The 27,232-nt window shown below is 37.4% G+C and overlaps 1 protein-coding gene across 6 annotated transcripts in view; it reads left to right on the top strand.

Annotated features, from left to right (window-relative positions):
• Positions 1–27,232, top strand: part of ADK (adenosine kinase) — a 299,664-nt gene that overhangs the window by 246,265 nt on the left and 26,167 nt on the right. For all 6 annotated transcript variants that reach the window (XM_072869325.1, XM_072869324.1, XM_072869328.1 and 3 more), the window contains 2 exons: positions 4,405–4,440; positions 11,269–11,383. In XM_072869325.1, the coding sequence (XP_072725426.1) occupies positions 4,405–4,440; positions 11,269–11,383 (151 nt within the window). The remainder of the gene's footprint in view (positions 1–4,404; positions 4,441–11,268; positions 11,384–27,232) is intronic.

Below are 27,232 nucleotides of genomic sequence, written 5' to 3'. Positions count from 1 at the left end.
AGGTATAGTGGTGGAAGTACTATTCAAGTTATAATCAAACGTGGTTGGTACCAGTAGGAATGGTTCTATCAAATGCAAACACTAAGTGGTTGGTCCTCATAGTCATTTACTGTTTCTTATTGAGTAAGTCCATTCAAGTTTGCTTTTTTATTTCTTTTTGTCGTTATGCACTCAGATTTACTGCAAGGATCTTCCTCTGCAGTTACACATGCTGTATGTGTGTGTGCAGGCTTAAGATTACACTGATTCATGGGCCAGGCTGAACCCACTAAGTCACAGATTTGTTATGCAGAGGAAGAGGGTCATATTCCTGAAAATGTGAATAGGGCTTGTTTTGGACTTATTTTGAGTAAGTCAGGAAGTTTTCAGTTATTACAATAGGAACTCCCTCAAAATCTGCCAGTAATCCCCCAATTAAAAAAAGTTAAATCCTATTCTGCCCCCACCCCCCAAGGAAAAATAGAGAATTGGAGAGAGCTGCACAGGGTAGTACTGTAATATGTGAGTTTAGGTTATTCTGTGAGATGTTTCCTCTACCAAGAAGGATGGCAGGGGAGGGATTAGCTTCAGTGTCCCCTGCATTTGCTTTCTTGTGTAATTATGGGAAATGCATTCAGTGTGCAAGGGTATCATTGCTGTCCTGCTGTTTTATCATTTCTTTATGAGATAATGTTGATTTCAGCAATGAAATGCAAATTTAGTTTACAGTGCTCCTTTTCTCTGTATAAAGGTTAAAATGCATATTGTAGTTAATACTGTTGGTGGTGCTTTTGAAACAGTCTTTGTCAGCTAATTTCAGCAATACGTGGTTTTAAATGCTGTTCAGTGCAACTGCCTGAGTTTTATGTTGGCCTACATGAATTAAATTTAACCCAACATGCATGTTGTTACCATTTTGGCTATAATTTGATCAAGTCGTCATAAAACCTTGGTATCAACAACAAAAAAATGTGGTTGTATCGAGAATATTTAATACATAGTGTGCCTTCTGTGTGTTATGGCAAACTGAACATACAATTACTGAAGTTGAGCCATCTTAACTCTATAATCATAAAATTCTTCTAACACAGGGGGCTGACAAATACTCCTAGGAATGCAGATGCTAATGAATTCTGTGTTTGGAGGGTATGTTTCTGTTTACTTATAAACAAATAGTTCGTATTGCTGGTGATAAAAGGGCTCAGAATTTTAACAAGTCCTGTTACAATTAGCCCTGGTGTAGATTATAGACAGCTCCATTTACTAAATGCTGGGACTCCAACAGCAATGAAATACATGCAAGAATGGAAATAGTTTTCAGCTAGCAAGCGCGTTCTAACATAACAGCAAGGCCAGTGCTAACGGAAGTTGTCTTTTTTTATTGTTATCTCTTTAATTTATCTCGCTTTCCTGTGTAAACTGCTCACTATTGTGCAAAGAGAGGGTGTGTGTTAACTTCGGTGACATTGTGTTACTCCCATTAAGTAACACTGTACACAGTTTTTCTCAGCATGACTGTACTTAGGATTTTTTTTCCCCAAACTGCATGAGCCAAATAATGTTTCACAACTAATAACAAATCCCATTTCTGCTTTAGGTGGTACGGCAATAAATTCACTGTCGCAGTTGCTAAAAAGATTATATAGCAAAAGGAGTGTGAGTTTTTAATATATTTAGTATGAAAGAGTAAAAAGGTGGGGGAGAGGGTTTTATGAAATGAGATGTTCTGTTGTAGACAATAATGGGAAATAGCTCTGGAAATGCTGAGCTGGAGTAATGAATGAATAATGTCTAAAGTTTATCAAAACTGAGAGAACTCCTGATGTGAAATGAAGCCTCCTAAGAAAATTCTGTTCTGTCGCTGTTTTGCTTTGCTGTTGTCGCCTGTCACGCATGAATGAAAATGCTGCATTCTCCGGGGAGCGGTAAAGCTTCTGTGTAGGTTGTTTATTTCCTTAATCCCTCCTTCTTCGTGATTTCCAATGTCAGATATAAAATGGAAAGCCTGTAAATATAGTGATTATCATACTGATTATCACCTGCATTAGGGAACGCCCTGGCTGGCCGTTGTAACCCTAGCAGTCTCCACATGTTACAGCCACTTAGATTTTAACCTGACTACTTTATTAGAGACGTGAAGCTCAGTATGAGGTGCCCTAGGGCTGCACAGATGGGGTCTGCTTGTTTCCTGTTCTCACTGTTATTGTGAATAGATACTAAAAGGTTCTCATCGCTTTTATCTGGTTAATTTACTTTGAACTGTCCCTGGCATTCAGGGCCTGCCTCACATTTCTCACCATTTTGCAAACACCAAACTGTAGTCTCCAAATGTGTGTTTTGAGCTTTATTATCTTTCTCACTGGAAGGGCCTTAATTCTTAAAGGGGTGTAATTCTGAGAGAGGCTGATTCTTAGGGGGCTATAGGCGCAGTCCTTACTGAAAGAAGCTGCTCAGGAGTTACTCTGAGGTTCAGTTGAGAGGAGAGAAGAAAATTAAGATTGCTGCTGTTCTTTGGCACGTTCAGACACCCTTAGATTAGAGGTCAACTGCAGGAAAATCTATGATTGTATGCTAGCTACCATTATTCATGTAGCCGGGCAGCAGACCAGGCTAAAAGATGACACTCTAACAGGAAAATCTGAAGATGAGATACTTTTTAACAAATGTGCAATCATTTATCCTTTCTTGTGGAAGGGCCGGGTCTTTCAAACCACATGTGCTATGCATGGGTGCCCCAGTACAGAAAATTAAGATAAATTCTCTCAAAGTCTCCCACATAAGGAAATACTACTTAACTAGCATAGTTTTTATTTCACAGATGTAAGAATGTACTGGTGTCCAGTTTCCTGGCCAAACAATAGTTTAACACAGATGTTAATGTCCTGCTGCATTGGGACATTAAAGAAACCCCCTAGGACAGATCAGTGTAACTTCCGATTTCAATTGCATGACCAAAAACCTGAGGTTAAAGATGTAATTTGGCTGCAGTACATAATTTTTAGTCCATTTTCTTATTCTTTGCCCCCTTATGACTCCCTTTTTTTTCTTATTTTTGTTTTTTTCTGTGTCTCAGTCCCATTTGAGGCTTTCTTGATTGTGTTGTAGTTCATTGTAAGTGCATCACTTCAGAGTGGAAGCTTGCAGGCTCCTTTTTTCATATGAGCATAGGCTTTGTTAATCACATGCTGGTTTAGGAAAACACTGCATGATATCTTTGAACCCTACACTCCTTCTTGACAGCCAGGCTAGCAAATGTCATTGACTGTGTGATGTACAAGAAGGAATTCAATTGTAAGTAAATTGTCAAAGTGGCTAACCTTGCCTGCACCCAATTGTCAGGACCATGATTCAGTTTTTCTGTCAACATCAGCTAAGGCTAACCCGGTCAGCCTTATGTTTCTGCAGTGAAGCAGCCTGAGGAGTTGTGCTTTTCAGCTTATCACATTTTATTAACCTCAACTTACTGTTGTTATAATCAATTGTACCCACTTCAAATTCTTATATTGCCCCCAAACTGGCAGATCATATAGGTCCACAAGCATGTATTTTCTGCAGCACTAAAAGCTGTTGTAGGGACACTGGACTTAAATGGTTTGGTACGGTAGTTATTTTTGTTTAGTTGGATGAACTCACCATTTTGGCTCAAGACTTATCCCTCTATTAATATCACTTGGCAAAGATAATCTGGAAGAATGTGAGTAAAAACATAAAGACTTTGAGGGTTTTCTGCAATATTTGCAATGTTAAGGTAGAAAGTGAGTAAGGGAAAAAACATTGCTATTGTCTTCTGTCTCCTTGCTTTTATTTCAAAACAGATTTTAATTGCTCCAATTAATATAAATAAGAAATGAGGACATTCTGATACCCTGATGTTTCCTCTGTTCTTTCAGGAAAAGAACATAGTTAAATTGCCTAAAGCAGTGATTAAGACATCAGAATATTTTTAAATGCTCATCTGATTCCACCACGATTGTTTGAACACGTTTTGTGATCCTGTTTTTTTAATGCACCGTAGATGACAAACGATTTTTTAATATGGCTTGATAACCTGGATCCCGGGAAGTGCCATACATAAATGGAGATATGATACAATTTCAATTAAAAATATGTCTGAAGGATGTTTGTCTGGATTTGAAGCAGTTGTTTCCTAGTCAAAGTCCTATCTCCAGAAGTACCTTTCCTCGCCTGGAAAAAACATATTGCACCTTCTTAATTTGAACTTGCGAAGTGTGTTGACATTGTACTGTTGTTGGGCTCGAGGGAAGGAGGGGGAAGCTTTTGGTGCGACTATCAGAATTGAACAACTGTATATGGGTATATTGAGATAATCGTGTAAAAGGAAAACTGGCTGAATGAGTTTCAGAATGTGTTATTTCTTCATTATCTAGCACTTTATAATTAACTGTTCTTTTTTTATTATTTCAGGAAGCTGCCACTTTTGCTAGAGAGCAAGGCTTTGAGGTGAGTTAACCCACAATTGCACACTAAACAGATCCTAAAGGTTTTTTTCTTGCTGATAATGAAGTTCTTTTGGACAATGATTGATGTGCTATTATACTCTCCAAGCCTCGCAGCGGTTGCCATGGAAACTTGGCAGTCGTCATGGTTTCTTTGTTCTGCCAGCTCAGTGTTATGACGCACTCTGCTAGGTCTGCACCCAACATCGCCTACAGATGTTATTTATTGAATTTTGAAAAGCCTCTTGGGAAGCCGAGAGGTTGGGCACGGTTTCAAGCTGCCTCTGCAGATATGGGACCTGTCAGTTTGTTCAGTTAAAAAGCTCCCTCATTAGCTGCATTACACTCCAGAAGGATTCACTGCTAAAGCAGTGGTGAAGCAAGACTAAATAGTGAAATATAACACCGCTTAAATAACTTAAACCCTGCCATATGCGGATTATCATTATGCAAATGAATTTTAGAAAGGTTGTATATAAAATTGTTAGGTACTGATTAATGTAAACCATGCTTCTACAAACAGCTTCTTTTAGAAGGGGTAGTGTGGAATTTGTGTTTCAAAACATATTCGAGTTGGTGTTTTCCATCTGTGCTCTAAAAATGTATGATCCTCTACTTTCTTGAAGTAAACACTTGATTTTACAGTGATTTTCAGAGCTTTTGATTTCATCTTCTTGAGGTATTTACTTGAATATTATCTCCCATTGGCTAAATTCAGATAACTTAATCTGGAGAGCTATCAGCTATTGGTCTCTAATGCTGAATTCAAATAGGCAGGTTTTAAATACTATAATTAATGTGACAACGGTTGTGCTAATTTTGCAGATAGTAAGTGATCTTACTGAAATCTAAATTGCAGAAATGAACACACATAAATCCTTTTACATGTTTTTTCACTGGAATAAGACCCACCTTAATTGATTTGTTTGCAGTGTAAAAAAAAAGATAGGAGTTTGACTGCTCACCACCCATTTTGCATAAATAATAGAAGCCGCGCAATTCAAACCGCATCGCTTTAAGAACATGCCACTTTTGTGTGTGGATGGTTGCATATAAAAAAGAGGGGAAAACTGACAGCTTTTGTTCTACAATTTAGATTTCGTCAGAACCATACACCAGCAGGTACATCAATGCCATCAGTGTTTTAGATATTAAAACTGTGGGCTGTCCCATTTCATTTTATGTTTCCCAAATTCATGTGGCTGCTTTGTAGAAATCAAGACTTTTTATCACTGTCAATTTTCATTTGTATAATCCGTATTGTTAGCATAAAAATACACTTTGAGTTTATTCTATCAAATGAATGAATTTCACAGATGCCTCCAAATATAATATGAAGCATAACAAATTATTGGTACCCTCTGGTAGCTAGACAATAAAAAAGAAAGGAAGGAGTGTATTAAGTCTACCCATTCTATATTTTTATTGCCCCCTTGAGCTAAAGACTTTGAATGTGCCTGGTTTAAATTCAGTTCTAGTGACAAACTGCTTTTGCTGGTGTCTGCTAACTACCATCATATTAACCTTTCCATTAGTGCTTGCTTAGAGATTCTAGCACAGTTCCTTCTGAACATCCTAAATCTGCCACATTTGATTACAGCATATCAGTAAAGTGCACTATGATTATGATCTTATCTCTTATTACCCCCTTGCTTGGCAACAACTGAGATGTCAAGTTTACTGACAGAGATGTGTAAAACTTGATAAGCATCCACAGTCTTGTTTTTCCATTGTGCTGTGGAGGAAAAAAAAAAAATCACACTACTAATAAAGTATCTTAGGAAAAACCTAAAGAGCTTCAATTAGCCTTTCAATTAGAAACAAGAAAAATTTCCAGCAACTCTCAAAAGCTTGTAAAACTGATTCTGCAATTTATATTGAGAACAGAGAACTGATGAAACACGGAAAAGTAAAGGACTGGAGTGACCAGAGCAAAAGTCAAGAGGATATTTGTCATAGAAGTGATGAAAAGTTGCTGATAGCTGAATTTGAATTGCAGCCTGGAATTTTATTTTTTAACAAAAATCATCAGAAATCTTATAGCATGGAGAATCAGTTGTGACTAGCTTTTTTTTTTTTTCCTTTTTTTTTTTAATTGTCTCCTTTTCTACCTTCCAGTAATTTCAACAGTTTATGTGGACTAAATGTATCTTTTAAATATAGATTGAGATAAGTATATCTGAAGCAATTTTTGGGAAAAAAAAAAATAGTAGTACAATTAAGTCAACTTCAGGAAAAAATACACCTTTTCTGAAGAAATAAAATCTTGTCGTAGGCAGGAGAAAACATTTCCATGACACAAATTTGTTTTTTCCTTGTAAGAGAAACCATGTTCGAAGGAATTTTTATTTTTATGCTTCACCTTACCAAGAGTTAGTTTTCCATTGTACTTTGCTGAAATCTGAGGTATTTTTGTAAAATCAATCATGGTATTTGAAGACCATTATTTCCTTCATTTTATCTCCTGACCAACACTTATCTGTAATAATCAAAAGTAGAACATTACTTCTGATGCAGTCTCTTCCTGGAGTGCATCAGTATTTTCTTTTTGTGAATTTCATATTCTGTGACATTTTAAAACTATTAAATAAATAGTAAATTCACTGTCTGTGAAGAGAGTGCTTCATCCTAATTGTATGCTGCAGTCATCTCAGTAATACATTATAATAGTCACAATTTTTATTCCAGGAAAGCTCTTGGACTTGATTCCCCTTGAAGTGGTAGAATGGTTGTCAGTATGTTTTACCTGGATGTTTGTAATACGTTTCAAATAACAAAATTACCAGGACAATGGTTTATGAGGTTTTGTTTTTACAAAATGGTAACTTGCTGTTTATTCTATGTAGGAATTAGGAAAACATAATCCTACTTTAACATAAAACTTAGGGTTCAATTCTGTCTGTCATCCCAAGAAGTAAAATTAAGTAAATGAAACAGTATGCATCTAAGGGGTTAGTAGCAGCTGCCATGCAAAATAATTTTTCCTGTTAGAGGCAGAGGTCTCCCCCTAAGTATGTATTGGTTGTGGAACCATATTAGAGAGTTTTGGTACCCTGGACCAAATTTAGGTCTTCAAGTTAATGAGGTACACTGCACAGGTCCACTGTTTTCAATGGATTTATGCCTGTTTAGGTCAGGGGTATGGTAGTCCCAGCTATTGTGTATCTGTTCAGAGGCAAAGATCAGAAGACATAGTTGGACTAGCAGTTTTAACTGTATGCAGTTTTTCACATACCTCTGTCTGATCCTGGGATATCTGGTATACTTTCTTTACATGCATCTATTCCACTTACTTGCTGGAATGAATGCTGCGTGCAAGGTTTTTCAGGTACAGCATCAATAGGCAAATCATGCTTTTGTGACATTTGTATGTCAGCTTTGTTAAATCAGATTCAAGTGTATAACTGGGGATGTGTGAGTGTCCTGTGAATTTGGGACGCATTCTAGAGGCTCTAGGACCACAAACCAGTACAGTGTTACCATTCAACCACGTCTGTAGATACAGGATGTATAAGAAAGTCTCGATAAGTGTGCAAGTACGAGTCAGTGCGAAACAAATATTATTCATTTCAGCTATTTGAAAATATTATGTATATTCTGAACAGAAATAGGAGATGACAACATTTCATGATGTTTGCCTGACAATGAAATGAGGCACCTCTACAGGTGAAATAGTATCTCTGCAGTCTTAAGCTGTAAATATTCACATATTATAAAATGTCACAGTTGTACCTTCAAAACACATAATGGTAAGATGGAGATATATTGTGGAAAAGTTACAGCCTCCTCAACACTGAGATTACAGGTCTTCCACTGTATAAGCTCGATTTTATTCTCTTCCTTTGAAAAATTTTAGTACAGAAAGTGATTTTGGCTAAAAATGGCCACGTTAGTTCTCACAGAAGATGCTATTCAGTTACTTTTAAAGTCTGCACAATCAGCTACAAGTCTCCAAACCACTCTGTTTTGAAATTTCTGCTTTTTACAAAATTGCCTTTTTTCCCCGAAATACCTTCCTTCTACTGTTACATGCTCATTATATATTTAATTCTTCCTGAAAACATATGTGCTTTTTACTTGCTTTCTCTGTCTACTTTATTTCATCCTTTACCTTCATTCTTCACTAATCTTTTTCCTCAGGGTCCTCTTTCCCTCATGTAAGTTCATCTTTATTCTTCCTCAAACTGAAGAAATAATCTCTTGATTGTGCCATTTTCTCCCATTATAACATCCTAATTTTCCTTTTAAAATTTAAAGTGCATGTAAATACATTGCTCAAATATCAAGCTCTTTGATTTCTGTGCCTGCTTTGCTCCACTGTAAATGTGCTTAATAAAGTCACTAGTAGCCACTTCCTACTTAGCAAAAACTAAACACCTCTTTCCTGTTTCCTTTGATCTCCGTGATGCTTTATTGCATTTTCTAGTTCATGGATCTCTTAATTAGCAAGGCCTGAAATAGTTCAGAATTTAGGTGAACCTTCAGAAGCCTGCTGTCCTGGTTTCAGGTGGGATAGAGTTCATTTTCTTCCTAGTAGCTGGTATAGTGCTGTGTTGTGGATTTAGGATGAGAATAATGTTGATTGATAGCACACTGATGTTTTAGTTGTTGCTACGTAATGTTTACGCTAGTCAAGGACTTTTCAGCTTCCCATGCTCTGCCAGGGGCACAAGAAGCTGGGAGGGGGCACAGCCCAGATAGTTGATCCAAACTGCCCAAAGGGCTATTCCATACCATATGGCGTCACGCTCAGCATATAAACTGGGGGAGTTGGCCGGGGGGCAGCGATCGCTGCTCGAGGACTGGCTGGTGCTTAGTTGCTGACTGGGGTTAAACCACGACACCTACATATTAGCAAGCTGGAGCGCTGTAATTCTCCATCCGTCCCCTATTCAATAGCTTGTGCCACCAGCTGATATCTGCTATTCACAAATCCCTTAAAAAGACATTTCAAAACAGAGCAGCAATTTCAATTTTTTTCTCTGGCATCTTTAAGGGACTCCGTGCCTTTTGAGAATTAGGGGTAAGATGGCCCCTGTTCAAGAGGCAAAGAAACCAATAAGCAAGGGGAAATTATTTTCGTGTTCGGCAAATGTGTATAAATCAATGAGCTCACTGACTGCCAGAGTTGGAGAAGAAATTAAAGGGAGGCTAAGAGTATGGCAAAAGAGCTAGATAATTTTCACATTAATAGATACTGGTAAATATATAGCCCAGGCATATTCTCTGTCCATAACAAAGGTGAAGTGCTTGAAGATCAACAATATTATAAAAATCAGCAAGTAACCAGGACTGAATCGTATGAAGATGATAGTTCTTGAAGTGTTTAACTGACCTGCTGATGAAAAATAATCAACATCTTGTTAAAATCAGCAGCTGCAGTCAAAATGGCACATACTGTACCCGGGTTTCAAAATAACACTCTATGCTGATTTTGGAAGATAAAAATCAGTTTATTAATAATATAAATTAATTGTAACAACTCTGGTAAATTACTTGAAACCACTCTGGACAGCTTTGTAAATGAACTGTATTCATTATGTAACTGTGTTAAAAAATGGGTTGGGAGTCATAACGAACAGGACAAAACAATGTAGAAAGTGTTGTTATGCTTTCATATATTCAACGCTAGGCCCTCACCAAATCAGCTACGCGTCACTACAGTTGCTTGTACACAAGAGCAAACTGGGGAATAAAGTATGGTGTTATTTAACACAGAAATGAATAAAATGGGACATGGTGAGTAGCACAGAGAATAATTATAGTCTTTCTTACTTTTCCTAATGTTAAAAAAATAAAAGAAAAAAGAAAAAAATTGTAAATGATGGCAAGAAATAGGCTTACATATACCAAAGTTAATTTGTAGAACTTACTGGCTTGAGATAAATCTGAGAACAAAAGCTTACTGCATAGCATTATAAAAGGATTTGATGCTTATATAAATAACAGGAATACCTATATTTCGATTAGATTGAAAACTAAGTAAATTAGAAATTGAAATCCTTGTGCTTCAGATCATAGGGCAACTATGAGAATAGGAAGGATGTATTCTAATGACAAGTTGTGCTGTTTGGATGGATGGGAGTTTTGGTTCAGTATGCCAGTTTCTCTGTTCCTAGCTGCATGTACAATGGTGTACAAAGTTCTTTTAAAGCAAAGATTCCTGAAATTTTTGCAGCTTAGCCATACGTCAGAAAATCGGGGATGTTCTGTGCCCCACTGAATATAGCTTTCACCCTTTGCTGCCCTGCATCTCAATTATGCAACCAGCTAGTGAGCACAGAGCATATTCACCTGGGCTCCACACCTTCTAAGGTGCTGCAGCGTACAGTCAGTTTACTTGCTGACATCAGTTGCTGTAGGGAAGTTAGAGAAACAGTATTTGTAATCCTGCTGAAATCAGAGGGATTATAGTACTATAAAACCTGGCTAAATTGGATGAAAATCAGGCTCAGAGTTTATCCAAAGTATTCTCTTACCAATTTTATTTTTAATTTTATGGTAGGTAAGGTTAGAATCCAGTCAGCAGCAAAGAAACCCACTAATTGCTTATTAGGAAATGCTCTGTAATTCCTTTGTTAGCTTTGCAGTTTTGCAGCAATTGGAATAGCTGAACTATCATTATCAAGATTAAAAACAATGGTCTCATAGTACTACATAAACCCTTAGGAGAATGAAGTATTCCTCCTTTTAAAAATCTTCGTCTACTGACAATAAAGTCTTATTTTATACCTAGCCATAAGAAAATAAATCTTTGATCTGCTAATAAAGTTCTAATCTCTCACCACTCTAGTACGCTGGTAACAAGAATTTTCTTTCTCTCTATTAATAGACTGAAGACATTAAAGAGATAGCCCGGAAGACACAAGCCCTGCCAAAGGTGAACACTAAAAGGCAACGAATTGTAGTCTTTACCCAGGGGAAAGATGACACTGTAATGGCTACAGGTATATTTTTCAAATTTCCATTGTCGCTCAGAGTAAATATTCTAGTTAATCAATTACAAGTTGTGGTTTTACAAATTATGACTGTTAAATGGTAGTCAGAGCATTTGCCTTTTGATGTTAGTCCGAGTTTCTCATCTGTTATGCTTTTAATTGTTTTAAGATTCTGAATTTGAGAAGTTAATATTTCACAGGAATGCCTGAGAATTTAGTTCTGAACATCTTAAGTTCTTTTTTTATAACATAGATCTAAAATATTGATCCAGTTGGTTTTACTCAGATTTTTATGACTTGAGATTTTATCTGTGTAGCCATCTTTGCTGCAAACAAGAACACACTATGCCTGCTGAGAACAGCTGTGCAACAGTATAGTATATTTAAACATTTGTGAAGAGGAGGAAGTGAAATCCAGTACTAAGTGAATTTCCAGGCTTTTTTGCTTTGAGCAGAAAATCTCACTTTAGCTTTTCTCAGCCGTCTGCTGTTCTATTCTCAAAGGAGTACGTGGGAAAAAGGTGTTCTAGCAGGGATGCAAGTAGTTTGTGCTGTCTAAATTGATGATGTACGACGCACAGATTTAAGCATTATAAACATGACTGCCTACCTTTTGACAGTCTCTTTAATTCTGTCCACCTATGCTTCTAGACTAAATAAAGCGATTAAAAACATGTGCTGTGGCAAGCCATTTTAGTCGTTCATTCCTTCACAAGGTAAGTCAGGGCTGAATTCCTCCTTTGGAAGTCAAGTGAAGTTGAGGAAGCTTTGCTCCTGTGGGACCAGTGCTTACTCATACGATATTTGCCTCAAAATCAGAATTGGCTTCAGACTGTGCCTGCAGGGATAGGCACTAAGTAGGTATGTCACTGCTATATAGATCATTCTTAGCAGCAGTTCGAATGATTTCTCCAATAGTTTGCTTCTTCCTCTATTTTGTTAGCTGCAAACTGGTTTAAAGGAAATAGAAAGCAGTCATTGAGAGTCGGGTATGTGTATCTCACTGAATAACGATGGAAGTGTTGCTTCCAGAAAGTTACTGCATTACGTGAGTGGCCCATATGGAGGCACTCCACTTGAGTATTGTACAGTTGGCTGAAAAATAGCAGTATAAAAATGTTTTTATACACGAGCTAGTAACAACGGTAGTAAACCTAAATCTTATATGTAACCCTCCTGTGCTCTTATTTAATTTTCACTGTGTACTTATTTTATTCTTCCAACTAGAGTTGTTAACAAATCCATTAATCCCTTCTTTGATATTTTTACAACTGGGAGCTTATTTGAGGACTGACACTTGCTAATCTTAGCTGTTTGTTCGCTATGAAATGAACTTAAATTAGAGAATGCACTTTATATGCATGATAAATGCAAGATGGATAGAGAGTGTATGCAATGGTGTCAGCTACAAAAGCAAACATGATAAATGTTAAGGCAGTTTTGAGCCGTGGGATAAGCTATTCAGTGCACAAGCATAGCTGAATCTCTTTGCTATGTTGTTATTCATGGCAGCCAAATAAATGTCAATAATAAAAGAGAATTAAAGATTTTCATTTCCCAGAGGCAGTCCTCTAATACAGCTTGATCTTTCATTTCATTTGTAATTCGTTCTCGTGTCAGGATGCAATCATTCGCCAGGCTCTGTGTGTCATGTTAAGTCATTTAATAATGATTAAGAACATAAAAATGTTTGGCCTGTGGGGCAATTCTCGAAAGAGATACCAATTTGTTATTGTTTTCCCCCTTTTTACTTCCTTTGGTGTGGATCATCTTTTTCCCCACCTCCTCACATTAAAATAATAATGAAAGAAGGAAAATGTGTCCCTTAATTTAGCATATGATGATACCACAGAATGGCATAGAGAACTGCTAACACACTTATTTCAACACTAATTAGGTCTAGTTGTGCTTTGAAACCTGCAGTGGAAAGTGTAAAAAGTTTCTAAATGATCTCTGGAAGAATTGCTGCATTTAGGAGTAGTTACCAGTATAAAATTCATTTCCTTTTTCTAATGCACAGAAGACAAATAGCTTTTTTTGAAAAAGCAGGCTGTGTGTAGTTGCTTATCCTGCCTTTCTAAGGAAACAATATATTCTCAATAAGTTTGTGCCTAGAGTAAAACAGTATTTGCAAAGTCAGCTATGGATTTGGACATGCTTGTCAGTACCTTCTGCTTTAAATTTTGTCCATAATAAGAACATGTTTATTAGTTGAAAGATGTTTCTGTCAGTAGTGACTCAACCAGAGGGGATCAGTATCCAGGCAAAGGACTCTACTCTTCCTTTCTTTCCTTCTGCTGCTGCCTTTAACCATCCTTCATCAGCTGTTGGGAATATCACATATTCCAGTGGTCTCTGTTTATGTCCTCTGAAAGAGTGCAGGATGGAGTTGGAGCTTACAGGCATGAGAGTAAAAGGCTCCTAGGTGAATTTGGCCTTTGTGGTTTTCCTACCTTTTTGTCCCTCCTCCCCTTCTCCATTTTCCCCGCAGAAAGGTCTCTGCTCTCTGGCAACAACGCAAAGCGTCCAGCATTACTGTGAGCCATGGAAGTAGAAGTGAACGGCTTGGATTGGGCTGCGCTCTGTGAAGAGACACAGCCGGAAGGCAGCCCCCCCTTCTCTCCCTTCCCCCTGCCCACGCTCGGCGAGATGAGAATGGCAACACCGAGGCTGTAAGAGCATCCTTAACAGAGCTCCGTTTCCTCTGTCAGACAAAGCCTCTGCATGCTGTCAAGGACAAGGCAGCCATGGGGCTAAGTTGAGAGGGGCTAGGTTACGAAAGGAGGAGTGCACCTCTTCGATGCGTTATGTGTAGGTTGAATGGGGGATCAGGTAATGGAAATAATGAGGGGATACACTTTGATACAGGTCTGGCTGGAAGGAGAGGAAGTAAGATGGATAAAAGGGATTGTTGCAGGTTGCCAGCTCATTCATGAAAGGGCACAGAATTATATGTGCTGGAAATTAGATGTGGAATTTCTTGGGTTTTTTGGTGGGATGAAGAAGGCCAAATACAACCCATCATTACATGTGGAGAGGACTGCGGCAACAGTTGTTGATTCCTGGACGCTCCAGAGAATGGAAGAATCAACAGGTATTTGAGGAGTAGAGCATAGGGCAGAAAGGCGCAGTTTGTTACCAAAAGGAAAGAAAGATTGGTGACCAAAAAGCTCTGAGAATATAGCTCTGATAGACAAGGGAGAGAGCTTAGACTGAGACAGCTAAAACACTTACTTCCTCCAAAAATCTGGCCCAGTCATACTGCAAAGATGTTTAGTCAGCTTATGAATTGCTGCAGTTTACACAACATTGTTTTAATGCCCACCAAAACCACTGGTGGCTCACCTCAAACAGACCACGAGCTGTAGACACAAGTGACTTAGAGGTCCATGCTACTGGAGCAGATCGTGAAAACGGTGAGAAGCAATAACTGCATCAGCAATCCCAATCTAAGCCATTCCTATTTGTCAGTCCACTTTCTTTGGCTGTCTGAATTATTTGTGTTTTCAGAGGAAAAATTTCTATCTCTCTATCATGGAGCGCATTGGGTCTTTCACCTGTCTGTTCATATCTCCTCCGTCACAGTACTCCAGCCCCAAGGCCCCTTTTCTCTCCCCTTCCTTCCTGTTCTCTGTCAGTAGGAATAATTGCAAGGAAGATGCAAGCTCAAATTCAAGCTGAGTGAGATCAGTGCATTTTATAGGGAAGGAAAGGAGTGTTTAGGATTGGCACGCAGGAGCTGTGGCAGATGAAATGTTGACTAAATTAACTGTCAGCTCCTAATAAGACTCCACAGAGCATGTGCAAATGATCAGTGTCTGAAGTTTTCCTCTTCTCATCATAGAATTATAGCACGGTTTGGATTGGAGGGGACCTTTAAAGGTCATCTAGTCCAACCCCCCTGCAATGAGCAGGGACATCTTCAACTAGATCAGGTTGCTCAGAGCCCCATCCAGTCTGACCTTGAATGTTTCCAGGGATGGGGCATCTACCACCTCTCTGGCAACCTGAGGTGCATTTTTCTATGATGTCAAATTTTATCTTTTTACTGAAGAACTTGGAGGCATTGGATCTTCTCAGTGACCCTAAGAATTAGCATTGACAAAAACGTTGTCATTTTCTCTAGCATCAGTCCCCAACATGACTGAATTTTGGTAAAACTCTCTTGAAAAAAAGTAGCCTGTGAGAGACACCTGTGACGAAACCTTTCAGTACAGAGGATTATGGTTTGGGAAAGGTACTGGTAACTGAAAATAGGATCTGTGGACTTGCTTACCAGAAAAGTTTATTCGAGGAACAGTATTGGGTTAATTCGTTGTGCGGATGCTCCTTGTCCATACTGGGAATTACTTGGCTATCAAGACTCTGGTCCGACTACCACAGCCTTGTTCCATCATATCCCTCTTCCCAGGCCTGAGATTCTGGATTTGACTTCGGGTTCTTGAGCTTATGGGATACATTCATTTCATGTTGCAACACTTTATTCTGTAACCACAAAAAATACATATGCAGGGAAAGGGGAGAGAGTTAATGAGCACATACAATCTTCTGATTTCAGCAGCTGGAGCTTTTAAGAAACGCACCAAAAATCACAAGCTCTGGCAAGTACATATATGTCATATCTATATGTGTGCTATAACATTTGTCAGAACCAAATGCTGTGAAAGCTATCCCTTTTACAGAGTTGCTCATAACATTTTTAAACAAATTACTTTTAGTCAGATACATTTTATGACTCGTCTTGGCCCAAAGGGAAGTCTTCGGAAAGTCTGAGCAAAATCAGTTCAGCAAAGGAAAAACATACTTTTATATTGAAATATTTGCATAATTCAAAAACAGCTGAAGCTACAAACTTTAAACTTGGCTTGTTTTATAGCTTTAATAGAGGAAAGAAAAACAATCACAATTTAAAGAAAATCACTTCAGCATTTTTCAAGTTATGAATGATGAAATCTGGCATGTTCAGGCATGAACATAGAATTTTCCATTCTTCTTTCCCCCCGACGTTTGCAAGACCACCTCTGTTAAGGGCACATTTGTAATAACCTCATTTGTTAGAATATGGCAGTAAAAATGGATTTTTTTAAGGATTCAAGCATTAAAGCCACCTTAGGGCTTACTAACCACTTACATCTTCTTCAGTTTTTGGGATACATTACTCGAGAATATTTCAGGAAATGTATTAGCAGCGCTGGCTAATGCGGTAGAATAAGAAAGGTCCATCTTAAAAATTTCTTAGTGCACCTACCACGTAGTACATACTGAAATAGTTTTGTGAATTTCTACTTGTTATTACTACTTGTTATTTATTCTATTCCATAAATTAAACAGCATGTGCAATATAGCCAAATTAATATGTTGCAATAAAACTTGCAACATTACCAAATTTTAGAGCCTGCCTACCAAGCTTTGGATGTTGGAGTAATACTAGGCATTGCCTCTACCTGTTATCTGAAAGAGGATACTGAGCTAAATGGATGTTGGTGTCACCCAGTACAACCATTCTTAAAGTAATATATGTACATATGTTCATAAATTAAAAGTTTATATGTTTGGACAGAACTAAAACCTGATCTAAATGACAATAATAACAAAGGTATGGATAGTATGTTTTTATGAATGATGACGCTTCTTTTACTTTGTAAGGATATGTTAGATCTTAAATATTTTAGAAGGAGAGTTTTTAAACCGTTTGTTTTAGAAGGGTTGTCAAAATTGGGGAAACTAGAGGGGTTTTAAGAGCCGTTCTTAAATCATAATGGCATGATGTTGTATGCTTTTTGGGGGAATAAACAGGACTGATGTTCAAGCATACAACTTCCTCTAAACAGAGGTCAGTAGGTTTTCTTTGTCAGGTTGTGCTGCAATCATAGAACAGCATGTTACCTTGTAAGCCTATCTATAAAACATAGAAGTATTTATTACTATTGACACTGCTGACATTTTATGGTGGGCCTGTTTGCAGCTCCTCTTTCTTTAAGTTACTGAGTATTGTGTGTTCTCCTCTAAGAAGCAAGAAAAAGTGTTATTTTTTTTCCTTACTTCTCACAGCTTTCATGCTTAGCCTTCCAGACAAGAAAACCTTGACTAGCTCTTTTTATCAGACAGCCTTCCTATGTGTTTACACAAACGAAAGTACTGTCTTGGACCTAGGGAAATAGTAGCTGGGTTATATTACACTGTGTACTCTTTTTCACAGGATTACACACTTTCACTCTTCCCTATCCATTTATATTCACAAATGGAAAGAAAAGTTTAAAAAACAAAAATGGATTTAGGAAAAAAGGAAATTTTAGTCCACTAATGGCATAACAAATGAGCCAGAAAGCCCCACAGAATTATTTTTAGTTTAGTTGTGACTTAGGAAACCACAAAACCTAAATTAATAATGAACATTTTTTGATAGGGATTAATGAATAGTAAAGCTGGTAATACCTTTTTGTAACTGAGACCATTCATGCTTTCATGCTGTGTGGGAGACGAGGTCTGAGCATTTTATTAGACAGCTGAAACACATTATTAAATCCTAAGTTCCTGGATACTGATGTCTTGACTGGACTTAAAAGTATATCAGCTGTTGCATCTCAAAGAATGCATATACATATATGTCAATAGATATATAGATAGATATATATATATATGTAAAGTGTGTGTTTCAGTAATTTCATATTGATTTAAGAAAAGTATGTCTTTTCTAGTCTAATGTGTTAACGTGCCAGTTTATCCCAGAAATTGAGAATGAAGCTGGGAAATCCCCTTTTCGTGTATGATCACTAGTAATAAGGAATTTTCAAGGCAAAACTGTGCCTCTTGTTAAACCTAGCCCGAATTTCAGGTGCTACGATGAATTCACATTCTGGCATTCTGAGGAAAAATTACCCCTTTAAGCTGTGAAAAATGCATGTTTGTTGAAGGACGATAAATGTGGGCCCCTATCCCATTCCTTAGGACTAGGCAGTATTTCCTCTTACACAGAAGGGTAAGAGGAAATATTTGTTTCTCAGATACAAATAAGTAGATTTAGGAAGTCAGGTTTTGTACCATAATTCTAAAAGGATGCTTGGAGGCATAACTGTTAATATGCAAATCCACTGCTTAGACGGTAGAAATTATATGATGTTGGAGAGGCAATATAGAGTGAAAGAGTGGGAGCAGGACTGAGGCAGACCAAAGGTCTGTCTAACCTGGTGTCTGCAACAGTGTACAGTAGTGGGTGCTTGTAAAAGAGGGTAAAACCAGAACAAAGCTATAGTGATACTTCCATGTTATACTCTCCTAGCTTCCAGCGATCTGTAGCTTGGGAATTTCTGAACTAGAGGTGTTGTCTTTGTGCTTAACAGTCCAAAATAGGATTTTATCATACATAATGTCTTCTGATAATGAGTGTCACAGACTCTGTGTTATGTAAAGAAATACCTCCCCTTATTTGTTTGGATTCAGCCACTGCAAGAGTGTTACTGGCTATCTCCTGCTGCTTGTATTGCACGGCCAGTCCATAATCATTCCATATACAACATCTTGTTACTTTTGATTTTGCAGAACTCTTGCTTATCTCCCCTTCACTAGTCTTTTTTCCAGACTTTTTTCCCATTCTGTTTATTTGTTCTTTGTTTGCTCCATAATTCTGACACCCTGGCCCACCCTTCACTACACCTCTTTTCAGGTCTGCTATGCACTTTGTGAATGGCGGACCAGAATGTTCAAGTGCCGAGAAGTTTACAAAGTGGTTTAATTCTGTTGTCTCCTTTGTTCTGTATTCCTCTCTTAATAATTCCTAACATTTTATTTGCTTTTCTGGCTGCCACTGATGATTGATCTGACATTTTCATAGAATTATCTGTTGTAACTTCAAATTTTCTTTATGGTGTGGTAATAGATGGTTTAGAGCCCATCATTGTGTATTTGAAGCTAGAATTGTTTTTTGTATGTGCACCTTTTTTTACATTGATTGACAAAGAATTTTATAGCCCATTAGTGTGAGACACTTTTGCAATTCTTCACACTCAGCTTTTGGTTTTACTATCCCAAATGAGTCTAAATGTGTCACAAGAAGATGGCACACATCTGAAGAGCTCCCGAAGAGCTCCTCTCAGTAATGGTATATATAGCCTGGATGTGCTACCCGTAACAGGTAGGTACAGTTAACATCAAGACCGGACTTAGGAGGATTTCAATAAGGCCACCTCTTAAACCACTTGAGGCCTGTCTTGCTTGATGCTGGAGAGCCAAGTTGAATGAATTTACAGTAAGATACTGATTCAGGTGCCATTAAATCCCAAATGGACACTCTTGTTCAGGAAAGAAAGCACCTTAGTACACTGTAGCTTAATTTTTTTTTTTTTTTTTTTTGAGAAATGAGGCCTTCCCTATGATACTATTCCTCAATTAGAGCATCCACATAGAATTAACTTATCATAAATTTCTGATGCCTCCTGTATACATGACTGTAATAAGTTAAAACCAGTACGATTTTACTGGTGACCTGAGTGAATTGTGAGGTGGTTCATGCAGAAAAAATTACATTGGCACAATATTATTCTATTTGATCAAACCACGAAGCAGCAGAACTACCTACCAGAAATCCTGAGAAGAAAGAATGGTAGTAATTAAGCCTTATGGTTAGCAAGGCAGGCCCCTACTGTTCTGGGCCGTTATGAAAGGAATGAGGATTCACCTTATTCATTCTGTGGCTACGTAGTCCTCGGAGCACGAGAGACTGAAACTTGTGTCCCTAGCAGCTTTAAACTGATAGAAAAATCAGAAATCATTGACTCATTCTAGGACACACGTTTCCATCCCCTGCTTTTCCCCCACCCTGCCAGCACTTCTCTGCCCGCGTGCTGAACCCATTCAGCAGCCCGCACAGACTGGCAGAAAGCTCTGGAACGGTACTGAGCTCTCTGAACCAGCTCATTGCAGGGTCTAGATGAGTACTACTGCCAGCATGGGAAGACAGAAGGCAGGATTTGCAGTAGAAGGAGACAAGGAGGAGCCTATAGTATCTGCAAACTATAGCAGCTGAAGTTGCTGTGGAGCCTCACTCTGAGGCATAAAACATGACGTTTTATTTTGAAATTCCATCTAGCAACAAAGACTGTAGTTCCAAAGTTGGAAGGAAAGTTGCTTCAGGATCAGCTGGTAATATTGTAGAATTATGTCTGCAAAGCAAAGAGCAAATAAGGGGAGAAAGCCATGAATATACTATTAGAAGGGAAACCATCTCTTTGACACCTCATATACTGAAAACCAACATTTTTATCACAGAACTGTATTAAAAGAATGGTGAGACAGCAGAATTGGTCATTCAGTACTTGGGAAGCACTGGAACTAATGACAGCCTTCCAAATTTAATTTGTGCTTTTCATGTGTACATGTAAGTGATGCAACTTTGTCAAGGTTATCCCTTGTTTTCTGAAAATGACACCTAGCTCTCTCCATGTACACCAAACATGACATTCTGGTGACTTAGTTTTTCAGCAACTGTTTTTGCAACTACAATGTTAAGTCAGTCTAAATATATCTTTATGACTTTTTGAACAAACTGAAGAAAATCCAAAACTACAGTATTCTGTTTCATATAAAATAATTATCCTATAAACTTTTCATTAAATTTATGGTTTAAGTTTAAAGTTCAGCATTGTCCTTTTCTATACATGCATTCTGTGTTGCTGCAATATTCAGTATTGGATGCTACCCATTTCTCCTTAAAAACGTATGGTTTAATGAGTTGAAATCTGAAACCCATGCTTTAAAGGTTTACAGTGCATAGGCTTCTCACCTCCCAACACTTAGGTTCAAATCATACTAACAGGGTGGCTATTTTCTGAAATTAATCAGATAATAATTTTTTTACCAATAATTTTTAAGAAATATATTTTCTCTTTACCCTAATTTGGTGTGATTATTTTTTTCATTGTAAGAAATTAAATGTATGGCTTGTTCAGCGGGTTTCATAATAGATCAATAATTTGTTGGCTTAACCTTTTTTTTCCTGTGGGAAGATCAATGTCTGCAGTGCCCTAGGTCATGATCAATACTTTTAATAAAACTTCCTCTTTTTTTCTTTTTCTTTTTCCTTTTTTTTTTTTTGCCTGTGTACCTTTGTACGGTTTTGCTTTTATTAATGAGCTTTTCCTTTAGTTTCAGACCATTAATGGTTTTCAGATAATGTCATACTGCCCAAGGTCAAGGCCAGTGTGAACTTATAACTCTACTTATCAGTGATTAAATCTATTGGATGGGCTTAGATGTGTTAGAAGACATAAGAGTTTGAAGCACTGCTTTCTAGAGGCTCAAAGTTAAAACAAAACAAAATCTCAACCTTTTGGGAGGATGACACATTAAGGTTTTTTCCTTCATTTCCTTCTTAAATAACGATTGTCTTATTTATGGATCTCATATTGACGTTAACATCGCAAGTAACTACTGTGGCCTTGACTGCTCTTCAATTAAAGGTATTAAATGCTCCATATTGAGTTTTATAATGGTATATTGCCCATTTTGCAAAACCAGTTTGAAATAAGATGATGTATCTTTTGTTCATTGCTGAAATTCTGGATGGGAGGGTAGCAACTTATCAAAGTATGTGTTATCAGCTGGAGTGCTTGCAGAGAATGTGATATTATTGTCTCTGGGGCTCAACCCAGTGTCTTTTGAAATCAATGGAAAGATCTCATTAACTTCATTGGGTATTGATTATGACCATGGAGAACTTAAAACATTCATGAATATTAATGGTTTATACTGATCCATGTGGGTTTTTGTGTGTTGTACCTTGTCTGCAATCTCTGATTCAATTTTTGTAGTCTACCTAGAGGTTATACAAAAACTGCACTTTATGTATGCTGAAAGATTTTATAACACATTTTACCTTAAGGTATCTTCATTGTTGTCTGTTAAAAATGAGGTGCATAAAGAACTGGACCCTTTGACCACTGGTATCTAGGCAGAATACCTTCTGTCGAAGATCTTTTTTTTCCATTATTTTGGCAGTTTTAGCCTTTTTTTCTTAGGCAGCAGTTCACTTCATAACAAATCATCACCGAGGAGTCTGAACAGCAGAATCTCTACTCAGAAGGTGCCCTACAGACTCTGATAGCCTATCATCTTTAATTTAGAGATTTTATTTCCCATCTTGTGATTACAGTTGAATGAACATTGTAGAAAAGTTTAAATTGTAGCTATCCATGTCATGCTTTTGCTATAAATGATGGAACTTACGTTTTCAAGCCTCTAATCTTCACCTGCTCAAATAGTCACTATAAAATAATTGCACAGAATGGAAGGAGAGTAAAATGTGGGTATGTATGGTGACCCTGGACGAAAATTAACTGCAGGAACTGACCCTTTGATTAGAATTTTCTCTGCTGTAGCATCCAGTTGCTGGCAATAGAAGTTGTGGGAAATAGGTGGCTGCATGGAAGACAAATTCTTAGCTCCAGGAGTGTCAGAGCATAGATCCTGGCTAGTGGAAAAAGTGGACAAAGGGGAGATTTAAATGGGTCCTACTTCACCTGACTTTGGGGATTTAGGATCCATTTTGTGTAAGACAACAAAACATCTAGAGTTAATATTGGGGGGGGGGGGACGGGGGGGATGGGCGCTAATTGGAGTTCTCGAAAATGGTTGTCTAAAAGCAGAATTGTGAGACTTTATGATCGATTTGGCTCAGTGATTTCCACAGTAGGTTTTACAGATAAAGCAACGTGGAAAAGGTTTAAATGCTATATCTGAAGAGTAGGCTGTGCACGTTATTCATATACCAATGACCTGACCTTGACACACCTGAGCATAATATAGAATATGAAGTGGCAGTTTAGATATAAACCTCTGGGTACCACAAAAATAACGTTTATATAGTTGATCCCATTTGAATGAAAGTAGGCTCTGGCTTATTTTCACCATAGCTGTTTTCTTTGTTATGAATAATAAAGTCAGTAAAGTAAGCAGATCTGATTTAAAATGTATACAGACAGCAGATTTAATGAATATGGTAAACATGAGCTATTTTTATATTGTTAGGTTTTGGCTATACCTACTGAATGATATAATACTAATGTTTGTTTAAAAAGAATACACAGAGTCGTCAGACCAGATTTAAAGTTTGGAGGGTTGCTTACATTGATTTTGTTTGCTGTACTCCACTACCCTGTGCCCCCCAGTGCCCTCCTAATCCATCCTGATTCCTCTCCCTGCCCCAGTGATTAGCAGTCAAAACTAAATCAGAGAGGAGTCTATGGAACCAAATATTTATGTCCCTTGTAATCCGACACTGTGATATTGTACTGTGAACCTGAAAAGATGCCAGGCCAGGCATTGTGGCTAATAGCAATTGGTCACGAATGAAACTGCAGAACTCTACTCCAAATTGTTGGCTTTATAAATTTGTTAATAAGTACATTTCCTGACAGAATATAAAAGTGCAATAAACTATGCATGCCCTCTCTTTCCTCCCCACCTGTCCAATTGCAGAATGCTGTTTGTACAGTATATTGTTGTTGCTGACAACTGAATAAGAATTTTTAGGAGCAGTTGGCTATCAAATGATGGCAAATTTAAAGGTTATGCAAATTGTGCCAGTACAGCCCAGCTTGTTTCAGACCTCTTTTCTCTATTATCATATCAATTGAGTCAGCTCATAGTAGACAAAGCAAGGTTATGGGAACCACCTAGAGCATCATGCACCATTAAACATCAATGCAGCATACACGAACATCTGCAACAACGATCTTATTAACAGAGGGTATAACGGAAGGCAATAAACAGCTTTCTTAGTCACTTAATTGTAAAAAATTTAATAACCTAATACTTGCATTATTTATCAACAGCAAGTTGGTCAAAAATTGTGCCATTGTGGTGGATTAGATTACAATACCTATTGCACGCTGTAAATTACTACAAAAATATGAAAATCCATTTGTGAGCAGTTAAACACTAGTTAGTAGAGTGCTAAAAATGCAATTTTCTTTTAATCTCTGGTGCATCATGGAATGTAAGTATCTGCTTTTTGCACTGACATTTTTATATTTGGCTAAAACCACATATAAAAAACCTAAAGGTTTTTTTTTTATTTCCTGCTTAACTTAGCTTAAACATTTCAAAAATCAAGTTGTTGTGAAAGGTAGAATACAGAAACCATGAAGTGGTCTTTGTATGTGCAACCAAACCAGACATTTGGAGGAACAAAATAAAGCGTGTTAGATGTTCATACTGGATGGCTGGATACTGTTGGCTTCTAGGGTAGTCACTACACTGGTCTAGAAGATGAGAGCATGTGAAGCTGTGATCGCAAATGCCTTAGGGAAATGAATACAGAAACTAAAATATGTCTGAAATTGATGATAAAGAGGAAGGAGGTTTGGTTCTTCAAGGCCAAGCCAAACTGCTAGGGATAAGCTAGGGTTACAGAATCACAGTATCATATAGGTTGGAAAAGACCTTTAAGATCATCAAGTCCAACCGTAAAGCACACTTTTGCTGGAATCAGATAAATTGGTGGGGATTGACAGCCCTCCCGTCCTTGGAGACTGGGGGCACTGGTGGATTCCCTGGTTTTGCAGGGAACTGGAGGCCTACCCATAAAAGGTTAGAGCTACAGGAGAAAAGCACCACTCTTCCGATTTCAGCCTGAACGTGCAACGTGTACAGGCATTGAAGAATAAAATCAGAAAAAGGAAATAGGAGACTGGATAAGTAAAACAATACAGGCTCAAAGGTCGAGTTTGACAAGTGTATTCAGCAGAAAAACCTGCTCCAAACGTTAGTCTGCTCCCAAGCAGCTTTGTTCCTTCCTGGTGCCCTCTGCTCCCCCCTCTGCTGCTGCCGAGTAGCAGCTATCAGATCAGATTTGTATTTATATGGAAAAAGAATGAAGCCCTTGAAGTTTTTGTTGGCATAAAAATCCAAATTGTGCTAGGATCGTTGGCTACAATCAGCCTCCGGGTCACCAGTAGACACCTCAGTCATTTCTGCAATTGGTAGGAGTCAACAGGCAACAGAGAAGGATGGAGGGAAAGAGGGTGAATGAAAAGACAGTAAACAGGAAAGATGAGTAAAAGCTTGGTACAAATATAAATTTGGTAAGTTAAGCGTTACAGAAGTTAATTTTTTTTCCGTAAGAAAAGGAGAGGTTTTATTCAAAAATGTTAAATTGAAAGTCTTGATTTTTTTTAATCTGGATTTATTTGCTCTAGGAAAAGATGGCAAAAAAGTAGGCAATATGTCTAAATAACCATCAAGTATATGTTTCTTACTGAAATGGTTTTAAAAGGAACAAGTAACAAGCATTTTCCAACTGTTTTTTTCCACATTTTTAAGTTACAGTTCAAATGATCTCACTCTGTAGGCTGACCCAGAGGTTTTTCCTGGGTCTCTATCTGGTTTTTAAAGCAATATCTGCTTCTTGCCTTTCTTCATAACTTTTCATGATTTAATGATATCAGCAGAGTGTCCACATTTTATTTATACATACCTATTTACTTGCTTACCAACCTTGGTTTTCAGATTGGAATCTCTTCAGAGCAGGAACCCTTTTTTTTTTTTTTTCTTTCTTCTAATACATATCTTGGTGGTCACCTTGACAATAGGAGAATACAAATTAGGTTTCAAAGATCACAAGTTGAACTTGACTATACATGTCAACTAAAGTTTTATGATTTTTAATATGTTTTATTGCTTCTAAAAAGAAGATCAATGTGTTATTTTGGTTTTTTAGGTTGAAATAGCTCAAAACTGAATGATTCAGCGATTTAATACTACAGAAATAAAACTTTAAAGAAAAGTAACTGAGAGTGACACGTGATGGTAGGAGTTTGACAAGGTTCCGCAGACATAGAGGCTGGAAATTTTTAATTTGTCTGTTGGGTTAGTTATTTTGGTTTTGTCAAGCAGCCTGCTTTTATAGCGTTGGGGTTTACTTTAAATGACAGTAGTGCATGCACTGTAAAACCTGTTGTGTTACCTTTATGAGTGCCTGTATGCTACTGCCATGCTTTAAAGGGCTTGTTACACAAACATACGATTCAAGAGCTCTTGCTGGAAACTGTTTGTCAAAACTGCTATTACAGTAACTGTGTCCAAATGAACTTAGCTCACTATGTAGTCACTATTGTATAAATTCAGGGTTGCATAATTTACATTAAAAAGTATGAAATTATTTTAAAGGTGGTAGATTGACCATCCTACTTACAGAAATGGTTAGGTAATACTTTTAAACTGATTAAGTGATACTACAGAGATCGTAGTTTGGGTTATTTAATGATCTAAGAAATTATCTGCAACTAATTTAGGGGAAAAATAAACTCCTTCATTTTGGGCCAAATTCTCTTTCTAGACTGGCATAACGCTTAAAGAATTCCATTAAAACAGTGGAGTTGCTCTGCTTTTAACTGGCAATTTAAGAGCAGAATATTTTCCCATTGAGATTAGAACAAATTTCAGCCTCCACTGCAGTGACATCTTCTAATAGATTTAAAACGTGCAAAAGCCTGAGAAAATTCATTTAGCAAGCATGTTTCATTCTTCAAAAATAAATAAGTAGTCTAGGGAGATCTTAATTAAAAGCAACACAGAATTTACAAATACAGCATGAGAAGAAAAAATAATTGTAAAAATTCTAGATCTGAGCTCTGAGTTAAAAGGATTAAAAATTAAAACTTCTACATGTAATATGAATATTTAAAGGCAATGCTGTAGAATTTCTATGGTATACCTACCTCAGCAGTGTCCAACTAGTATCCAGTTATTTTAAATTTTTTTTAAGGAGAAATATATATCTCTCTCTCTCTGTACATTAACTTATTTTTAGTAATGTTTCTAGGGAAGTCTGCCTCTCTCATTCTGATGGACTGATTGTATTTG

This window comes from Ciconia boyciana, chromosome 8, assembly GCF_034638445.1.
Source record: "Ciconia boyciana chromosome 8, ASM3463844v1, whole genome shotgun sequence".
Classification (NCBI taxonomy): Eukaryota; Metazoa; Chordata; class Aves; order Ciconiiformes; family Ciconiidae; genus Ciconia; species Ciconia boyciana.
This window is presented reverse-complemented; position numbering and strand designations above follow the sequence as displayed.